This window comes from Staurois parvus, unplaced genomic scaffold (genome assembly GCF_062004578.1).
Source record: "Staurois parvus isolate SC_StPar_1 unplaced genomic scaffold, SC_StPar_1.0 ptg000178l, whole genome shotgun sequence".
Taxonomy (NCBI): domain Eukaryota; kingdom Metazoa; phylum Chordata; class Amphibia; order Anura; family Ranidae; genus Staurois; species Staurois parvus.
Genome location: NW_028317974.1, coordinates 4,557,064 through 4,577,793, shown reverse-complemented (window position 1 = coordinate 4,577,793; position 20,730 = coordinate 4,557,064). Strand labels below are relative to the sequence as shown.

The 20,730-nt window shown below is 40.0% G+C and overlaps 1 protein-coding gene across 4 annotated transcripts in view; it reads left to right on the top strand.

The window, feature by feature from the left end:
- IRF9 (interferon regulatory factor 9) overlaps positions 1–20,162 on the top strand; it is a 45,672-nt gene extending 25,510 nt beyond the window's left edge. The window contains exons 4-11 of one of the 4 annotated variants that reach the window (XR_016312683.1): positions 2,573–2,753; positions 6,644–6,756; positions 8,038–8,200; positions 9,456–9,500; positions 14,162–14,518; positions 14,878–14,993; positions 15,197–15,407; positions 18,721–20,162. Coding sequence is in view for 3 of the 4 variants with exons in the window: in XM_089677180.1 (XP_089533306.1) it covers positions 2,573–2,753; positions 6,644–6,756; positions 8,038–8,200; positions 9,456–9,500; positions 14,162–14,518; positions 14,878–14,993; positions 15,197–15,343 (1,122 nt within the window). In the remaining variant the exon portion in view is untranslated. Of the gene's footprint in view, positions 1–2,572; positions 2,754–6,643; positions 6,757–8,037; positions 8,201–9,455; positions 9,501–14,161; positions 14,519–14,877; positions 14,994–15,196 lie in introns of all 4 variants that reach the window. The other 3 variants (XM_089677180.1, XM_089677181.1, XM_089677178.1) reach the window with 3 other exon arrangements.
- The last annotated feature ends 568 nt before the right edge of the window (positions 20,163–20,730 follow it).

Below are 20,730 nucleotides of genomic sequence, written 5' to 3'. Positions count from 1 at the left end.
ATTTCCAGAAATCAGTGGTGCTCCCAGCTCAGCAGTTGGAATATCTGGGTATGCTGTTGGATACTGCTCAGGCAAGGGTGATTATCCCTCTGAAGAAATGCATTGCTTTAAGGATTGGGTGGCTGTTTTCAGGATACTAATAAATCCTTTTTGCATGAGGGTTTTGCGAGAAATTGTTCCCTTTGCTCAATTTCATTCTAGGCCTCTTCAACAGAGTGTTTTGAGGGCTTGAGAAAGGAGGCTGCAGTCTATGGAACTCCCCAATGTTCTTACATCCCAGCACTCTAGGTTCTCTGTATTGCTAGTTGTCTTCACAGCTGTTGGAGATGGGAAAGTCCTTTTTCCCTCCCTCATGAAAGGTATTGATAAAGGACACAAGTTTAGCAGGTTTGAGAGGGGTTCTGGATCACCTTTTGGTGCAGGTCTCAGCAGGAGAGTTTTTTACCCCTCAATATTCTGGAATTGTGAGCAATTTGCTTGCTTCTCTTGAATTGGTCGACTCATATGCAAGGTCTCCCTCTAAGAGTTCAGTCAGATAACGCCACAGCTGTAGCATACATAAATCATCAAGGAGGCACAAGACGGGAGGCACAAGACGTCGGGTGGCCCAGGGGGAAGTGGATCTCATAATGTCTTGGGCAGTTTACGTTCCAGGAGTGGAAAGTTGGTAGGCGAACTTCCTTAGCGGTCAGCAGTTGGCACTACAGTAGTGGGTTCTCCACCCAGAGGTATTTGAGGAGATCTGTTAACAGTGGAGCATGCCAGATATGGATCTTCTGGCATCCAAGCTCTATGGGAAACTTAGCAGGGTTGTCTCCAGGACCAGGGATTTTTGGAATTTGCAGTGGATGCCTTAGTGACTCTTTGGGACCACTGCTTCCTGATTTATGCCTTCCCTCCCCTACAATGTCTTCTGCATCTACACCACAGGATTCAGGTGGAGGGAATACCAGTGAATTTGATTGCCCGGTCTTGGGCCAGGAAAACATGGTGTTGTGACATCATCAGCATGTCAGCGGATAGTCCTTGAGTCCTTCTAGATTGTCCTGAACCTCCTATTGCAAGGTTCAATCTTCCATCCTTCTTTACGGTCGCTGGTCGCATGGGCATTGAAAGCATAGTCCTGAGAGACAGGGGATTCTTGGAATCTTTTATTCCTACTCTTCTAAAAGACAGGAAGCATACTTTGCAGTAGATATACCACAGCACCTAGGAATCTTATATTACTTGCAGTGAGGCTAGGAATTTTCATCTTTGCCAGTATGTTGTGGGTCATATCTTGGCATTCTTCGAAAATGGGGGTTGATTTACAATTGGCATTGAGCACGGCAATTCTGCTATTTCTTGTTGGATTTTTCAGCTTAATTCTAAAATTTATGGTTTGAAAAGAAAGGATCCTCCTTTTCTAGTAATGGTTCATTCTGTCAAGTTTGTAAAGTTGCTACCTGGTCTTCAGTTCACACTTTTACAAAGTTTTTCAGGTGGCTGCTACCTTTAGTCGCAGTGTTTTGCAGGCTGCTATGTGGGGTTCTTTCTTGTTTTTCTGGTTTGGTTTTGGGGGCCTGTTGGCTTGTTGCTCTCTCTTCATTTTCAGTGCTTTGGGATATGCCTGTCCATAAGAATTAATAAAGCTGCTCTGTGTCCTGTGATGTACGATAAAGAAAATGGGCTTTTTGGCTTACCTGTAAAATCTATTTCTGTGAGTACATCATGGGGCAGAGGTTCTTCCACGATGTTTTGTGATTTATGGCTTGCTACAAAACTGAAGTGTGTGTTGCCTAGGAGGGAGCTTCCTTTTTTTGCCAGTGTTCAATCACCTGTAGGTGGTGAATAATCATAAGGATTTCTAAAGCTCCTGTGATGTACTCCAAGAGCTGGATTTTACAGGTAAGCCAAAAATCCAATTTTTCCCCACTTTCAGGAGATTTCTTCTCTATTTCTGTTGTGTATCAAAGACAGGAAGTGAATGAAAAGCTCCCCCAAAAAACTGACAAAAGTTTTAACCATTCTCTCTCTATCTAAAATTTTTTTAGCTTTACTTACACACCGATACTTAAAGAATATGTAAACCCAACATTTCATATTCCTGATATGTGCCTGGTGTACCATGTACTTGTATAAAAACTGTATCCTGTTCTCTTTATATTGCTTCATTTGTGTAACATCACTGGTGTTCCTGCCAGTCCCTCTGCTTTCCTGTTAAAAACTGACCACGCTAGGCATGAGGGCACTTCTCTAGCTGTGCTGGATACTCCGCCTGCTCTCCTCCAATGATCAGACTTGTCCTGACGACACTCCCCCCCCCCCCCCCCAATCCTGCCCAGCCTTTTACTAGAAAGATCAGTGTGCTGGTCTTTCGCCTCGTCCAGCTATTATGCAGCTCAGAGCAGAGAAAATTTGATCACTTATGAAGAAAAAAAAAAGGTGGGGGAGGCGGTATTTATAATGTTTTTTTTATATCTATGCACAAATGTTTTGCCTTTAATTTTTTTAACTGAATGGATTGTTTCACAAGGTGAAGATTTGCAATCACTTTAATTAGTCATTTTTTATTTATTAATAACATGTATAGGCATGGGCTCTGTACAAGAACAAATACCAAAATGGAGATAAAGTGGATGCAGCTGCATGGAAGACAAGACTTCGTTGCGCACTTAATAAAAGCCCAGAATTCGGAGAGGTCCCAGAGAGGTCCCAGCTGGATATATCTGAACCATACAAAGTTTATAGAATTGTTCCATCAGAGGAGCAAGGTGAGGACTTACTGTTTGTGGTCCACTGGGGAGATTTCCCTCACAGACTTGCTTCATGCTTTCGTTTTCTGCAGTTACTTCTTATGTTCCTTTGGAGAAACTACTAAAGGCCAGTGTGAGTCTTAATTTCTCCCCAGGGAGAAAACAGTAAGTTCATCTCACTGCAATCAGATAGCAGTCACTGGGATAGGGAATGTGGGCAAATCTCTGTGATGTTTTTATTGTTATTTTTGCCTTGGCCTAGAGTTCAGTTTAAAGCTTCAAGTAAACCCCACATCACATATCTTTCCTGTACTCACCTGCTTCTACTCTCGGCTGCCAGGAGAAAAAGTGTGTCACAGCATACATAGAGCTATGGACTCTCCTCATGTGACAGTGCTGTGTTGGTGATTGGCTCAGTGCTATCACATGCTCCTTCATGCCTGGAAGAAATAAGCATTTTCACTTAACCCTTTGAGGACCATAAGATTAGGGAACGCCAAAAGAATCAATTTTTTGTTTTTAAAGTTCGTACACTTCAGTTGCTGTAATTAAGCCATTTCATGAAATAATTGGCAAAAAGCTAGATCCATTTGTTGATAAGAACTAATATTTTGACTCAAACCAAAAAAAAAAAGTATTTTAAGTTCTTAATCAGATGCTACAGGCAATTAAAAATATGGGACAAATACGTCCCTTGGTCCTCAAAGGGTTAAAGGATAAGTTCACCTTTCTCAACATGTTACGTTACACCTGTACCTTGTGACAGCGGGCATCATTTTAAGGAAGCACAGCTATGCGGAGCTCTGCCCACATGGCCGCATTGTTCATTTACAGAATTCTCTGAATGAATGCCTACAAGTACCATCAGCCATTGCAGCTGACAGCTTGTAGTTCTTAATTAACTTCGAGTATGTTGGTGAGCTCACTTGTAGTCCATTGAGCTTTACTGGGCTTCAGTAACTGCCTCTCTAAATCGGAGGTACGGGCAGAAAGTGTACTGACAGTCTGCAAAGCCTGACATTGCACCTGTGATCTGCTGATCATGGATGCAATGCTTTACAGGTTCCCAGGAGAAAAAAAATAATAAATGCACATTTTTTTTCTACCTGCAAAAAATGTGCATTTTTTATTTTTTCAAAGATGAGCTTATCCTTTAACTCAACAGAGCAACTGGAAAGGAAAGGGGTGAGTATGTGCTGCTGAGAAGGGTTAAAAGACACTTGTGAAGGAAAAGTACAAGCTTGCTTTAATCACAAACTTTTTTGCATATGGGAACCAGTGTTATGTTAACAAAGCAAATGCCAATTTTGTAGATGCATTGATCAGCATGAAAAATATAAAATGTTTTACCTTGTGGTGGGAAAATATTTCTGACTGAATTCAGAGCAATTCTTAGTTTGCCTTATAAATATGTTTTTTATGCATCAAAATGATTCTGTACAAATGAAAGCTCTTTATGCAAATTGTCACCTGTAAATACAAATAGTGTATATTCTGAATGGTCTGGAGTTATAAGTGGGGTACCCCAGGGCTCTGTCATGGGACCAGTTTTGTTTAGCTTGTTCATAAATTGTATAGAAATTGGGATAAATAGTTAAATTTCAGTGTTTGCTGACGATACAAAGTAATACAGGGTAATAACCTCACAACAGGATATAGCAACCTTACAAGAGGACCTCAATAAAATACATGGCAAATAAGGTTCAATATAGGAAATGTAAAGTAATGCACTTGGGAGTAAAAAATATGAATGCAGGTTGCTAGGATTAAAACCTCTGGGGGAATCAAGGATGGAAAAAGATCCTAGTAGATGACAGACTATGCAACAGCATGCAATGCCAATCTTCAGCAAGCAAGGCCAGTAGAATATCCTCTTGCCGATCTCCCACAGTACTTTTACTGCGGGTGGGTGGCATATACAGGCAAAACGACTTACCCGTACGTGATTTTGTCTGTACCGATGGCCCTCCCCTCCCTCCCCGCAGAATGTGGAACCCGGTACTTGGGGTCCAGTGATCATGTTGATTGCTATGTGATCATATGATCACAATGTCAACTAAGCTGTTATGAATCAAAATGATTCATAACAGCTTTGCTTCATTTACTAGTGAGCTGTGATTAGCCCATGGTACCTGGGCCAATAACAGCCCCCTGTACAATGCCATTAGTTATAGCCAATCAAAGATCACTAGTAATCACAGCTGACTTGAACTTAACCCATTCATGACAGTTCAAAGCATTGCTAATATAATGATCTTCATTTTACCAGCAATCAGAGTTTAAGAAAATCAGTCCCCCAGAGTAGTACAATGTTATTAGGTAACATTGAACTACTCTAATGAAAATATAAAATAAAGAATTACAATATTGAATAAAAAATAATTAAACATTTTTATTTCATTTCTTCATTTTCCAAAAAATTGTGACCAAAAATGACAACTGGAGGAATGTGCCGGAGCGGCGTTCTGGTACCTCCGCAAGAGCATTATCTCTCCCTCTCTCTCTCATAAATATTATAGGCGGCTGCTGGCTGAATCAAGGCAGCCGGCAGCCGCGTAGGGATCAAGCAGCTGCAGTCTGAGAGAGCGAAGTGATCTGCACTCCTCTCCGCCTCTCCCTTCAGACCAACTTTGGAAGCTCATTCGTGCCAGTAGCACAGCCCTGCAGTCGACTCATGGACTGGACTCACTGGATCCGGAGTGGGTAGCTAGCCTGTCCTCCTCCTCCTCAGCCTCTTGTTGTTATCTATTGTGTAGTGACTAGCAAGACAAGTTTTATAGTGATATAATAATCGATAAACAATGCTGCTGAATGGGAGTTGTGCTGTGCCTGCTTTGATTGTGTCTCTGATGCACTGGGCTGTCTCTTTGATGCACTGGGCTGTCTCTTTGCTGTTTTGTACCAGAAAATGGAAAATATTGGTTTTTTTCATAATTTTTAGTCTTTTTTTCATTTATATAATAAAAATGTAAATACCAGCAAAAAAAGCTCTATTTGTGTGAAAAAAAAAGTATATAAATTTCAATTGTATACAGTGTTGCATGACCTGGCCCATTTACCAGTTAAAGTAGCCCGATGCTGAATAGCTAAAACCGGCCTGGTCATGAAGAGGGTAAAATCTTCCCAAGCTGTAGTGGATATTAGCATGCATAAAAAGGGTATTTACTTAAGAGATACAATTATAACTCTGCCACTTTCCAAAACTCTGGTCCGGTCACATCTTCAGTATGCCGTCTAGTTCTGGTCACCAGTCTTAAGGAAGGATTTGCTGGTACTGTAGAGAGCCCAGAGAAGGGCAACAAAGCTTATAAGGGGGCTGGAGGACTTCAGTTATGAGGAACAGCTGCAAACATTAAACTTATTCTCCCTGGAGAAGAGACACCCTAAAGGAGATATGATAGCGATATACATATATCTAAATGGTGATTCTAGCATTGGGAGGAAACTATTCAGTCTCAGATCACTCAAGGAGACACATGACCACTCAATGAAGTTGGATGAAAAGTGGATCAACCTAAAACCACGAAGGAGGCTTTTTATGTTGGAGCAGTAGGGATGTGGAATTTCCATACAAAATCGGTGGTGTCTGTAGGAAGTGTTGATAATGTAAAAAAAACTTTTAGATAGGCATCTTATTGAACACAATATACAGGGATTCGGGAAGTGTAAGAAACATAATTATACACATACACACCCACACAGGTTGAACTGGATGGACTGGTGTCTTTATTCAACCTTATCAACTATGTAACTATGTAAATAATGTAATAGAGGAGAGTCAAATAAAAGTGGTTACCTGAACTTTAGTCAAGCAGTTCCTAAGATTGTAGGATCAAAAGCACTAGAGGACTATGAATTTCCAGCACTGCAGACAACTTTTTCATGTTTGTAATTTTCTTTTACTTCAGAAAAATCCTCATCAGGAAAACCGGCACAGAAGAGGAAGAGTCATGCAGATTCTAAGGCCAAATCCTGTGATGAACTTGATCATGTAGAAATGAAACCTAAACAGGTGAAACTGGTAAGATTAAAGTCTGACTCTAACCAAAATGTTTTATTTTGGCTTTGGATAGAGCGGAGAATAGGTAAAATTTCTGACACAGTAATGTTTCTGTGCATCATTTCTGTGCGTTGGGGAAATGTTTCTTCACTTTCTGCCCATGTGATGTCTAGCCACTTGCCAACTGCCCTGTAGCAGTTTTACTGCTACAGGGTGGCTGTTCTGCGCAAAATCACGTATATATACATGAATCTGCATTTTCGGGAAGGGGGCACATGCGCTGTCCTACCCGTGCTGTCATTAGCTCCTGTAGGTATCAATCACCAGGTCCAGGTGCAAAGCAGGGAGATAAAAACCAGCACGTCCCCTAGTAAAACGTTACACGGTAAACAGTTTAATCACTCCCTAACACACAGTCAACCCTTTGATCACCGCAGATGTTAACTCCTTCCTGCCCAGTGCTATTAGTACAGTGCCAGTGCTTTTTATTAGTACTGATCACTGTATTAGTGTCACTGGAGATGTTAGTTGCAGTTAGTCAGTTCTCACCCAGTGTCAGTTAGTGTCAGAATGCCTGCTGTACTGTTGCAGTCCCAATAAGTCGCTGATCGCTGCCATTACTAGTATAAAAAATTTTTAATAAAAATTCCAGTATATATTTATATATCGCCATTTGTAGATGCTATATTGGGATTTTTTTTTCCAAAGACATGTAGCAGAATACATTTTGGCCTAAATGTATGAAGTAAGTTTATTTATTTATTTTTTTTGGATATGTTTTATATCAAAAAGTAAAAAATATATATATTTTTTAAATTTGGTCTTTTTTCTTTCATAGCGCAAAATATAAAAAACCCAGTGATGATCTAATACCACCAAAAGAATGCTTAATTTGTGTGAAAAAAAATTATATACATTTAATTTGTCTACAGTGTTGCATGACAGCACAATTGTCCGTTAAAGTAGCTCCGCACCATATAACAAAAAATTGCCTGGTCATGAAGTGGGGTAAATCTTCCAGACGGCAAGTGGCCAGACAAGTAATAAGGGGTGGGGGGTTATCGGTTGGAGAAAATGCACTTATAGCAATAAATAATTATCTGAATTTGGAACCCTTTCTCACGCTACTAAAAATGTTTGTCCCGACATGAAGTGTAGGTAAATCTCTCCAATAGGGACACATATTGCAGTATAAAACCTTAGTGAATCTCTAACCCTTCTCCATGCTGAAATAAAGCAAATTAACTCTTGCTTTATTATATTTTCTACTTGTGCTTGATTTTTTTTTTATGTGTATTCCAGGAGCTATCCCACATCGAGACACTGGAGGCAACCAGCTGTGCCTCTGCTGATTCTGGAAATGGAAGTGACTCCAGCAATGCTGATACATCACCTATAAAACAACATATTCCTAAATGCGAGCAATGCGAGCCATGCCAGCCTGAACTCCACAACACTACCCAGAGTAGGTGGTCACATTAAACATACTTTGATATGTTGATGCTATGAGACATTTAGGGCTCATTTACAGGGGTGCAGAACTCCATACGGCATGAAGAGCCAATTATTAATCCTTTTATACAGGCATGTAGCTGCATGCAGGGAGCCTATATAAATGAATGGATAAGAATTGTCTAAACAGTTTCACTAGCATAGCTGCATTGACAGGTATGCAAGGACAGGTGCACAGCCCCCAGTGCAGAGCCTGTGTGCCATGGCTGTACACCCACCCCTGCGTTTCTGTCAAACTGGGCTGTGTGGTTGAGTCTGCATAGCCGATGTGTATCCATTCACTTATATGAATTGCCTGCACGCAGCTACACTCTAGTACAAGAACGTATAAACAAACGGCTTTTCATGCTGTATTGGACTCTGAGCCTAGGTGAGTGAGCCCTTAAATGCATGCCACCAACTTTATTCTTTTAGCCTAATTTACTATATATTATTCTGTCACTAGGAGATTTGTATGTTTACAAATATTATGGAAACGCATAAATGCCAGTAAACTTGGCCAGTCACTTCATAGCAAGTTAAAAGGAAAAAAATCAAAATGTGGCTGTAGATAACCAAAAGACTTTTAGAAGCTTTTGCACATGACAACACTCACATAGCCCTTTACTCTTGAGAGATTTCTATCTTTCCTTTCTACAAACATTTAGTCTGCTCTTGAGAATAGGCGGAGGATTATCCTCAGCAGACAAGTATTTCCAGTAACTGTAATCAGCCAGGTAAACCACTACAGTATGTTCTGACATTAACTATCCCCAGGGTCCTTTTTCAAAGGTCAAGAAAAAATAGAGGGAGGTATTGCACTTAGCAGCAAGTTATTAAATGGAGCACATTTTAAATAAAAGTGCCTTTTGGCTGTTATGTAAATTGCCTTCAGGGTTGCTCCTGTTTCTTCCTGCCGCCATTTTGAGAACATGGTAGTCTCTGACAACATGACAGTCTCACATAGTAATCTCTGAGGGAGCATGGCATTCTCAAATAGTAGTCTCTGAGATCATGTCAGTCTTACATACATACAGTCTCATTAACGAGTCAGGTTTGGACCATGACATTTTTATCAAAGATGCGTCAAGGCTTTTGGATTATATGTCAGATATATTTTGATACTTTAAAATTGCTTTAGGATGTGGGTTGGGGAAAAAATTATATTCCTTGTAACAAACAATTCACTTTATTTCAATATTAAATATTTATGTCTCACACTTTTACAGGTTTCCTAGTACAATCGTTGCCCCCGCCACACTTCACAAATAAAGGTATTGTGATTGTTTTATATAGAACTATACATTTCATGCATTACAGTGATCAATTATACTATTTTCTATGGGTCTGTACACATTCCACTAGTTATCCATGTCTGCCAAATTTGTTGTCATTTTCATTTGAATATGATTACATTGATCATTGATCCTCTCAGAAGCCCGCCTCACTACCTGCGCCCTGGACCCTATCCCCTCTCAACTCCTCCGGTCATCCCCCGCCTCCCTCATCCGCTCCCTCACCCACATCTTCAATCTCTCCCTCTCTACTGGCGTATTCCCCTCCCCCCTAAAGCACGCGCATATCACCCCCATCCTCAAAAAGCCCTCCCTGGATCCCGCGGACCCCAACAACCTCAGACCCATCTCCCTGCTGCCACTCACCTCCAAGCTCCTTGAACGCATAGTCTACGATCGCCTAAGCTCCCACCTTACAGACAATAACCTCCTTGACCCACTACAGTCCGGCTTCCGTCCCCTACACTCCACTGAAACTGCCCTCCTCAAAATCACTAACGACCTACTAAACGCCAAAGCCAAGGGCGACTACTCTGTCCTCCTTCTCCTGGACCTCTCTGCGGCCTTCGACACAGTTGACCACCCCCTCCTCCTTAATAAACTACTCTCCCTTGGCATCAGAGATACTGCTCTCTCTTGGTTCTCATCCTACCTATCCCGACGCTCCTTCAGTGTCACCTACAATGGTGCCACCTCCCCCTCCCTCCCCCTCTCTGTTGGGGTCCCCCAAGGCTCTGTCCTTGGACCCCTTCTCTTCTCCATCTACACCTCCTCCCTGGGCAAACTCATACACTCTCACGGCTTCAACTATCACCTCTATGCTGACGACACCCAAATCTACCTCTCCACCCCTCTCCTCACCCCCACTATCTCCGCCCGCATCACTCACCTCCTAAATGACATCTCAGACTGGATGTCGCTACATTTCCTCAAGCTCAACCTCTCCAAAACCGAGCTCCTCGTCTTTCCCCCTGCCAACACCCCCCCCCCCCCCCCATCCTATCCATCATCACCAACAACTCCACTATCACTCCCGCCCCGCAAGCCAAAGTCCTTGGCGTCATTCTTGACTCGAACCTCTCCTTCCAACCGCATGTCAAATCACTCACAAACACATGCAGGCTCCATCTTCGCAACATTGCCAAGATACGTACCTTCCTCACCCTTGACACCACCAAACTTCTAGTACACTCCCTCATCATCTCACGCCTTGACTACTGTAATTCTCTTCTCACCGGCCTACCCAAGTGCAGGCTCTCCCCGCTCCAGACCATCCTGAACTCAGCGGCTAGACTCATCCACCTCACCACCCGCTCCACCTCTGCCACCCCCCTCTGCCTCTCCCTCCACTGGCTCCCGAATGCCCAACGCATCAAATTTAAACTCCTAACCCTGACCTACAAAGCCGTTCACAACACTGCCCCTGACTACCTCACCAACCTGATCCCCAAGTACCGCCCTACCCGTACCCTTCGCTCCTCACAGGACCTCCTTCTATCCTGCTCCCTGGTCTCCTCCTCCCATGCACGACTGCAGGACTTCTCCAGGTCCTCCCCCATCCTCTGGAACTCACTACCCCAATCCATCAGACTGTCGCCTTCCCTCTTCACATTCAGGCGCTCCCTCAAAACCCATCTCTTCAGGGAAGCCTACCCCACCCTCACCTAACGGCCATTCTCCCTCTTTCCTCCCACCCCTCATTCCCCTCAGCCACTTCCTACTGTACCATTACCCCCTCCCACCTAGATTGTAAGCTCGAAAGAGTAGGGCCCTCTTACCCCTCGTACGTTGTTTGTTGTTGTTGTACTGTGCCATGTATTGTCCCCCCCTCTATTGTACAGCGCTGAGCAAACCCTTTGGCGCTATATAAACTCGTAGTAATAATAATAATAATAATAATCATGGAGGGATATAGAAACATAGTACAGGCGTACTTCGGTTTACGAACGCCTTGGTTAACATAATTTTTGGTTTACGAATGAAAATCCTTTGAAAATAATGCCTCAGTTTAAAAATTTTTTTCACAATATGAAGCAAGTTTCCCCAGGATACATTGCGCCTGGGAGGTTTATGACGCCGGCCCTGTAACTTTAAAGTGCACTTTATAAAGAGTTTTAAACAGATAAGACTTTTTTTTTAACCTTTTTCTGACCTCCGGAACGGATTATTGGTTTTCAATGCATTTCCAAACTTTTTTTAATCATGTCCCTGTACAGTATTTATGCCTTTTTAAATTGCACTTTATAAAGAGTTTTGAACAGATAAAAGACCTTTTTTTTTTTCTTTTTTTTTACTTTTTTCTGACCTCCAGAATAGATTAATTGGTTTTCAATGCATTCCTATGGGAAACCATGTTTCGGTTTACTAATTTTTCGCAATACGAAACGTCCCGGAGAACGCATTAAATTCATAAACCAAAGTACACCTGTATATAGACATACAAGTAATGATTAGTTAAGATTCAATTCAAGTAGCCCAGTGCACATGGCCTTCCATGAACCACTATAAACAAGCAGGTTATACTTTTCTTCATCAATATAATTTAACATATTTAATATTTTAATTATTTTTACAGCTGAAGTCAAGTTTATTTGGATTAAGGTAGCCATAGATGGATTGTAAATTGGCCAGTTCAGCAGGGACCAGGAAAATTTTGATCCACGTGGTTGAATTACTAAAGACAAACAGACTTTGTATTTTGCAGCTGTAGTTGCACTCTGTGAGCCCATTTGTTCCAAAACTTAGTAAGTGAGAAAAGGCTCTGCTGACTTTGGCCATCCAATCATACTGGTTTTTTTTTCTTGCATGTGACTGGGTATTCTTTGCAAAGTTAGGCTTTGCACTTGCAAAGGGTGCAGTTTATATGCCTTTAGTAAATCAACCCCCATACATGGCCACTGCAGTTGAACAGAAATCGATCTATTGATCAAACTCTATTTATCCGCCTTGTTGATTAAAAGCCATTTGAGTAGCGGCTGCAGCAATGATCTGTGTATTCTGACACCAGGGAAGTCTCCCTGTTCTCAGAATGCAGTAGCGCATTGGGTAGGATTACCCCACCCACCTAAAATTTGTAGATGGGGGAAATTGGTTCAGTTTTTTTCTCTCATCCCACTGGCTGAACTAAAAAAAAAATGCTGAACCACAAGCCTGTGGTTAAGTCTTTGCTTCTCTCCCTATATACCTTTTGATGTGGCTGCCCTTTAAAAGTCGTAGGGCCACTGCATGGAAATACTCAGTAATTGATCCTTCTCTTATGCAAAAGAATCTCACATGGATAATGTTAAATGAGAAATTAGTTAGTATTCTATAAGACAAACAGGATACATTTGAGAAGACTTGGTATCCGTGGCTTCGCTACCCTCAAGTTCCATCTGAATAGGTGCTGGATGGTGGCAGGGGAGCGGGCTCTTGCTGGACTCTGTGCTATTCTGGTTGCCTGCTTGGCATACACCTATACTGTTTGAAAGGCAATGCTTCTATGTATAGTATGGCTCGGAGTCTGCAAGAAGAATTGATAACAGTTGGCAGCATATGCAATCTATTCATATGTGTTTTATGGATTTGATGCTTTCTATTTTGGTAACGACAACTTTGTTTCTCACAACATGTTACCCCAACCTCTCTCCCCCTTTCCCTTGTTTTCCCTGGCTCTAACCTTTACCTTGATATGTCAGTTGGTTTGTGTTTACTTAACGGAGCCTGTTGTGGGATCAGCAGACCTTTGTAATGAATCCTCTTGTATATGGTTCTACTGTGCAGTTCAGGACTATGTTTGATTGCTTTGATACCGATATGTATGCTTTGATTGAAGTTTACTGACTTTACTACCTTTGCTTTTGTAAAACCCTTAAAATTTTCAATAAAAGTCGATTGAAAGTAAAAAAAAAAACTGAACCTTGTAAAAGCTTAACTTCTCATGCATAGCAGTGAACAACATACGGGAATTCATACAGTATATGAAAATGTCACTAAAAAGAACTGAATTTATTACAGAGACTGTCTTTATTATGAGAACATCTGTAAGATGTATGAATTTTCAAATAATACCATTTGGCTCCCAGTAATATAGTATTCAGTCCTCAAATCTCTATGTACAATACTTATTGGATAGTATAATTTAGAAAAAACTGTAACCCAGGTAAGACAGTTCAGGAAACAATTCATGGAACAAATGTAGAAGAATAATTTCCTCCTTCCAGTAAATTTTCACTCACTTGTTAATGTCTTTTTTGTTAGAGCTAACTCAGGAGGATTAAAGGAAAGGCAACTTATTTGGTTTACAGAATGAAAAACTAAACCATTTTAGAAAAAAATTAAAACATACAACAGTGAGCCAGTATGAATTTGGCATGTGTATAAAGTGAATAATTGTTACACTTTGGTTCTAGATTGGTAGGCAACAATTCTGTTATAGTGATATGTTTTATCTTATAATCTAATAAATATTTGTTATTTAGTACAGGCATTTATATAGTACCCACAATTTGCACACTATACAAACATGTTATATTATTATTATTATTATAATAAAACTAAATATCTAAAAGAGGCTATCGCCACAGTGTATTGTTTTCAGTATTTTTCAGTGATGTTTTTGGTCAGTTTTGGCATCATAACATTTTTCTTTTTTTTTTCAGACATGCAGGTCACAGTATTATATAGTGGTGTAGAGGTATCGCAATCATTGATCCGGAGTGGAGAATGTAAACTGTCAGCTAAAGCTAATACTCAATGCTGGATGGAGCATGTTCCTTTTCCTTTACCATCTAAACCACTTGATACAGACACACAAAGAAAGACAGGGGATCTTCTGAAATTTCTTGAAGCTGGAGTTATGTTAGCCAGCAATAAAGATGGAATCTTTGCCCAACGACAAAAATTTTGTAAAGGGCGTGTTTACTGGACTGGTCCATGTACAGACAGTCAAGGAAAAATTAATAAACTGGAAAGAGATATACTTGTTAAATTATTTGACACAGAGAAATTCCTGAAAGGTAAGAGTAAGTAGTTTGCTAGAATAAGGAGTACATTCATAAAACTGTCAGGGAGGATTCACCAGTTATGTTGTAGTTTCACATTAAACAGCAATCATCCGATAAATTACTACCTTTAAAAGGTTCAATATTTAAAAAAGCAGACAATGATGTAAACATAACGAGAATACACTATTGTATGAGAAAATACTGTACAGTTTTTGACCACTGTATTGGTAGTTGGTAAACATACAGAGCTATAGCAGAAAAGTCAATTGTTTCCATAATTTGAAGCAGATGTCAGATTTTCTGTTCTGCCTAAATAGAAATGCTGGCAGTTTTTTATTTTACTAATGTTCATTATTGCAATTTTTGTGTAGAACTGGAATTATACAAGACTATGGGTGGCAACCCACCAGATTATCATGTCACCTTATGTTTTGGAGAAGAATTCTCAGACAGTGACCCAACTGAAGATAAACTGATCACAGCAAAGGTGAGGAGTCTTAATAAATTAAATGCATATCTTTATTTACTGTATGTAATGCAAAGCAGTGAAGGTGTGAAACTATAAAGGTTTCAGATGAACAGACTTGACAACATCCAGAAAGGTTTTAGATGGTATTCACCTTACAATAAGATGCTATGTAATGTTGGCATTAAAAAATAGTTCTAATAATTTTCTGTTTTTTTATATAGATTGAGCAAGTTATGGCCTCAGAGTTGGTTCAGCAAGTAGAAAATCTCCGTGTAGATCATGTTCAAGATCCAAATCTGGAGGAGCCCTCTTCCCTGTGTCTTATTCAGCTTATGCCTGTGGATACATCAGAAAGCATATATGACTGAGGTTGTACCTATATACTGCACAAAATAGGACCATTCTAAATATTGTTTGGCAGGGGTGGCCAAGGTTTGTTTTTACTATAGTTTCTTCAGGTTCCTAAAGTTAGCTATCGCAATTTTTAATATATATCTGTAATTTTGTATTTAGTATTTTGTATTAAAGTTTACCTACAAAATGTTTAAGAAGCTAGTTTGCCTTTAGAATTCAATATGGGGACCCTTTTACTGTCTGCTATACTATTTCCTCATACATTCTTTTAATATGTGAAATCACTCATACAGATATGCACAAATATCCCATTAGTGAATGCATATAGCCATTGAACCAAATTTGAACACGGAATTCTCTACAATTTGCATCTTTTCCTAATGTGATAAAGATCTGAGCATCCAAAATCTATAGAGTTGGTGTTTGGCAGTTATTTTGAGACTAGGCAATAAACAGATCTTTCTGTTTTGTTGCAAGCCAATGGAACCAGCTTTAATGTTCTCCCACATTCAGATGTTAGCGTTGCACTTGAAATGAAATATGTTTCCTTTTCTCTATAGAAAAGTGAATAGCTCTGTGACACTGCACAAAGAATTTCTAAAAATCTGCCTTCAAGGGTAGTCTTACATGGCTCGCTCTTTGCTCAATTGCTGATGGGTTGTTGCCAGCAACAAGATCTGTAGTATGACATCTCCTTAAAGCATATGTCAGGGCAAAATTAAAAAGAAAAAAAAAACATATGCCATATATCTCTACACTACATGTACCTTTCTGCATGTTTTTTTTTTTCCTTTAAATACCTTGTATATTTATTTTTGCACTTACTGAGCAAATACAGCAGAATTCTTTTACTTGTACCTGACCAAAAGGTAGCACAAATAAGTGATGTTTATTGTTAGACATAAGCTGCACATTAAGGGTCAATCCTTGCAAGTAATGTATGTACTTTTAGCAGTTGAGCAAGGAGCAGGCCATACAGGGAGCACTCACCTGCTCCTTTGGCATTGCTCTGTTGCTGGCTGAAGCAGCAAGGTTTCACTCTCTCTTCCACCCCACTTGTAAGCAAACTTCTGCAATGTTTTTGCCAGCAAGGAAATGACCCAGTAGAAGCGAGTGAGTAGTCTCTTTAATATAGAACTCCAGGAATGATCTTTATTACATACTTGCATTGGTCCAGCTTGGCACAATGTAAGAGTTCATATATTTCACACCTAATTGGCTGTTTGGGAAGATGACAATCACTGTAGTAGTCTGTGCTTCTACAGTGATAGCTCAGATCTTCTAGTTCCTGCTGGGGTTTTGCATGAGCAGTTTCCCCTCTGCACACTGACTGCAGGGGGACGCTCTCTCGGCAATGCTTTGTTCAGTTTTAACGATCATGTAGACTAGCAGTAAGATTAATGTGAGTGCACCACCTGGGTGTGCCTCCTGATATGTGTGATTATGTACTGGTTACTAGAAATGTTCTGCGACACGCAGGCATCTAGACGCATATATTTATTGTACATATATTATGGAAAAATCGTTTGTAGTGATGTAAACATTATCTCAGATGTCTTCAAAACTGTTTATTTTATAAAAAGGAGAAAATAGAAAGACTAGCAAAAGTGTGCCCGTTCATTGTAAAGGCTTAACATGGAATTATGCATCACTGCACTGATAGCTAGGGCAGAGGTGCATGGCAGTGTGTTGGCGAAGCTCGGGGTTGAACATTACCAATGCACTGGGTCAGTGGCTACGGTTGGGGTCACACACATTAGAGCTGTGGCACCAATAGGTTGAATGTAATGGCAGCAAAGGGTTGTTGACATTTATTACAGTGGCAGGCATGGTCAGGGCAGTGGTGGGTTCTTGCATGCTTGGTGAAGTGGTGGGGTCATGCACAGCTGGTGCAGTATCAAAGTCGTGCAAGAGCAGTGCAGTGGTGGTACGATACTAATACACAAGTATCCCCATACCTGGGGTTCCTGTGTGCTGGTACTTCTTGTACTGCTTTCACTAGCAGCTTGCAATAAAATGCAGTGTACCACTGTGAACCATGTGGTTGTGGAGAGCTGCCCCTGTATTCTCCTGTTGCATTTCAGCTTTTAACCCTTGGACATCTTGTCAGCCGAGCAGGATGCATTCAGTACCATGGCCTCCAGCTCCAGCTTTTGGAGGATCCATAGAGCCAGTCCAAAGGATCCAGCATCATACTCCCTGTTCTTGTCAGGATCTGTAACTTCATGTTGTGATGGTAGAAGTTGATTTAACAAAAAATAGCACTTTACAAGTTAATTTTTATTGTAAACTAAATTAACATTAGTCTGTAACCAAATCATCAAATCCCTAATGCATATACTGTTGATGTTATCCTGAAATCTGCATTTCAACATGAGACTAAGAGGGAAACAAAACCCCTCTATTTCCTGCATTTTTCTTTTTTAATAACTATAGGACAGAATGAGTAATGCAGTGCAGTAACACCATTTTAGCATTAAAATCAGATTTTAGAGTGGTAAGATCATTGAAAAATGCTGAGTTGTTAAGGGTTTCTGCAAACAGCTTTTTGATTTATAATACATACCAGGTATTTATTTAGTTAACATAACCTTAAAAATGTTGGGAATATTTCAGGTCACTGTTCTGTTTAAAAAAAAAGTGAAGAGGATTTATTAATTTTCAAAATGATCTAGTTTGACAGTTTCCGAGTTTCATTTATGTAAGTGGATTTGTTCGGATATTGGATACCCTTAGTGTCATGAATATTGTGGTCTGTATTTCATCAGCATTAAGCAAAGTAACAAGTATGTTGCACAACAAGCTTCATAAGAGGTATTCTCACCCAACATTCCTATAGATCATCTACTTTCCAAATGCTGATACTTGCACCATGTAATCGGGGCAGGGCAATAACTGTTAAGGCACCAAGCCTAGGCATGCTGTTAATTTTGCTTCATACCCAGAAGTATTAGCAGATTGGGGTAGTAACACAGCATAGTAAATTTAGAGTAGTTAACTTATGGTACCTTCTGTGCAGTTTGCCTGTTATTTTTCTTAATATAGACAAGTATCATATTGATGTTGAGCCCATTCAATAATCAGCAAACTATGTAATTATATGCATACGCGTCATGTAGCCTTGTACCTTGGTACCTGACAATCACCATACCATTGACAACAGATTTATTTTTTCATACATTTTAATCATGGACCATAAATCATTATTTATTCCAATATTTTCCTCAGTCAACTAAAACAATTATTATAAAAGTGAACCTTGCAGTAAAATTCAAGGTCCCTTTTATTAGATTTAGGTGCCTCCCCCTGTAAAATTTGCTGCATGATAATGGTTGAAAAATATACCTGTAAGGATTATATGCTTACCTTACCCCAGTCTTATGCATTGCAGGGTGTGAAGTCACTAATCTCCTGGCGAGATTCCAGGTAACTGATCACTACCCCGAATCTCATGAGGTGACACGCCAGTCCAGGACAAAACCATGTTCTTGCAAGAATTTTGATCCTCATCATTCCAAGGAACTTGTCAGAAGGAGCATGACATCACCCTCGTCTAGGCACCCCAGGCAGAAGACATTTTCAACTAGTTTTCCCAGGTGGATGGGACCCAGGTTTAATAAGCAGGCCTTGCTTTTTACAGCAAGGTCTGTATTACTAAAGTATCATGACACTGTGAAAATGTCTGGCCCTGCAGTAAAGGCATGTCTGAAACCTAAAGAGAATTTTTCATAAAACCAAAGAAAAATCAGCTGCATGTATAAAGTACAGACATTTAGATGCACCTTATTCCCTGCTTTTATGGTTGATAACTGGGCCATTCATTCCATGTGTGGGGGGCAGGGCTAGTCAGCAAGCTCCGACACTGCCTGGAAGTGTCAGAAGGGCCAAGCATTCGGCTATGACTGGGGTTTAAGAGACTGCTGCAGGTACCTACATACATTATATACCTATAGCAAGTTGTTTTTTTTTTTTCTTTTGCACAATAGATAGTTGCAGAATTTTTCTGTTAGATTGTTTTTCTTTTGCCTTTTCATGTAAGCGTTTATTGTTTGATATTAGGACCTTATCTGGTCAGTCAGACAACAAAAAGTGTGCTCCCCTCTGAATGTGTGTTTCCCTCTCCCCCCTTCATTCTTCCAGGTTTGCCCTCAGGTTAGCTTTAACTAGTAAAAAGTAAAATACCATTGGCTGTTATGTGCAATTGCACTTTGCGTCATCTTTGTTTGTTGTATTGACTACATAAGCTCAATTGTACTTCTCAAAAGACAGTTGGCATAAACAAAGGCATATGTTAAGAAAAGGTCAAAGTTAATGTATCACTACATTTTTAATTTATGAAGTCCTGTGTGTTCAGTACTGTTTCTTTACCCTAAAGTGTATCTGTCTACTGTTTGGTGTCTTCGTGGCAGTAGAACATAAGTGTCTATACTCATTTTTATATCTGGTACACTAAATGAAACAAGAATGAAGTTAGAAGAACTTTTTTGAAAACTTTTCCTGTGGAGATCTCTGTGGTGACGTTTGTCCATCGTGCTGTGCTATGGCAGAGAGGTACAGCATTCTAAGATCCAGTGTGTATATAGCATTAAGAAGGTGAATAAAACTGTTTAGTGATAGTGCTTGGTAATGGATTTCTAATGCTGATGGCATTGCAATTATTACCAACTGCAGAAAAAGATTATTCAGGATGTTAAAACCACTAGCGAGTGTAAATTAATATAGTGCTTGGTTGTGTAATACCATGGATAATGTAATGTAAAGCTTTCAACATAAAATCCTTGATTATTACCTAGCCATTGTTTTGTAACAATAAATATTCTCTCTGCTTTTAAACACTTGACTATATCTGTGCATTTGTATTGTTTATTTCTTTAAGGCCCCTTTTCATATACGTGATTTAATTGGATCTGCCTGTCAGTTTTTCAGGGGGATATGTTTATCTGTGGGAGGGCAATACTGAATGCACATGGGTTTCACCAAAGTGACATCCTTACCATTTGGGCTCTGATTCACAGATCCCCTGCTGATTGGAAAGGACACAGCTGCTGTAAAAGGACCATAAGCCTTTTTTTTTCAATGTCATCAGTATGTGATAAGATAAGACACAGTCATGGCCACAAATATCCACACCCCAGCCTTTATATCAGATAATGAACCACTTCGCCCAGAACATTGTTGCAATTACAGATGTTTAGGCATTCTCATGTTTATTTCTTTTGTTTGTACTGATGCAAAAAAGTGGAGAAACAAAAAGCCAAATGTAACACACTCCACACAACTCCAACTATGAACTAGACAAAATTATTGGCACCCTCAATTTAATATTTGGAAGCACACCCCTTGGAAAAAAATAATTGAAATCAATTGTTTCTTGTAACCATCAATGAGTTTCTTATACCTC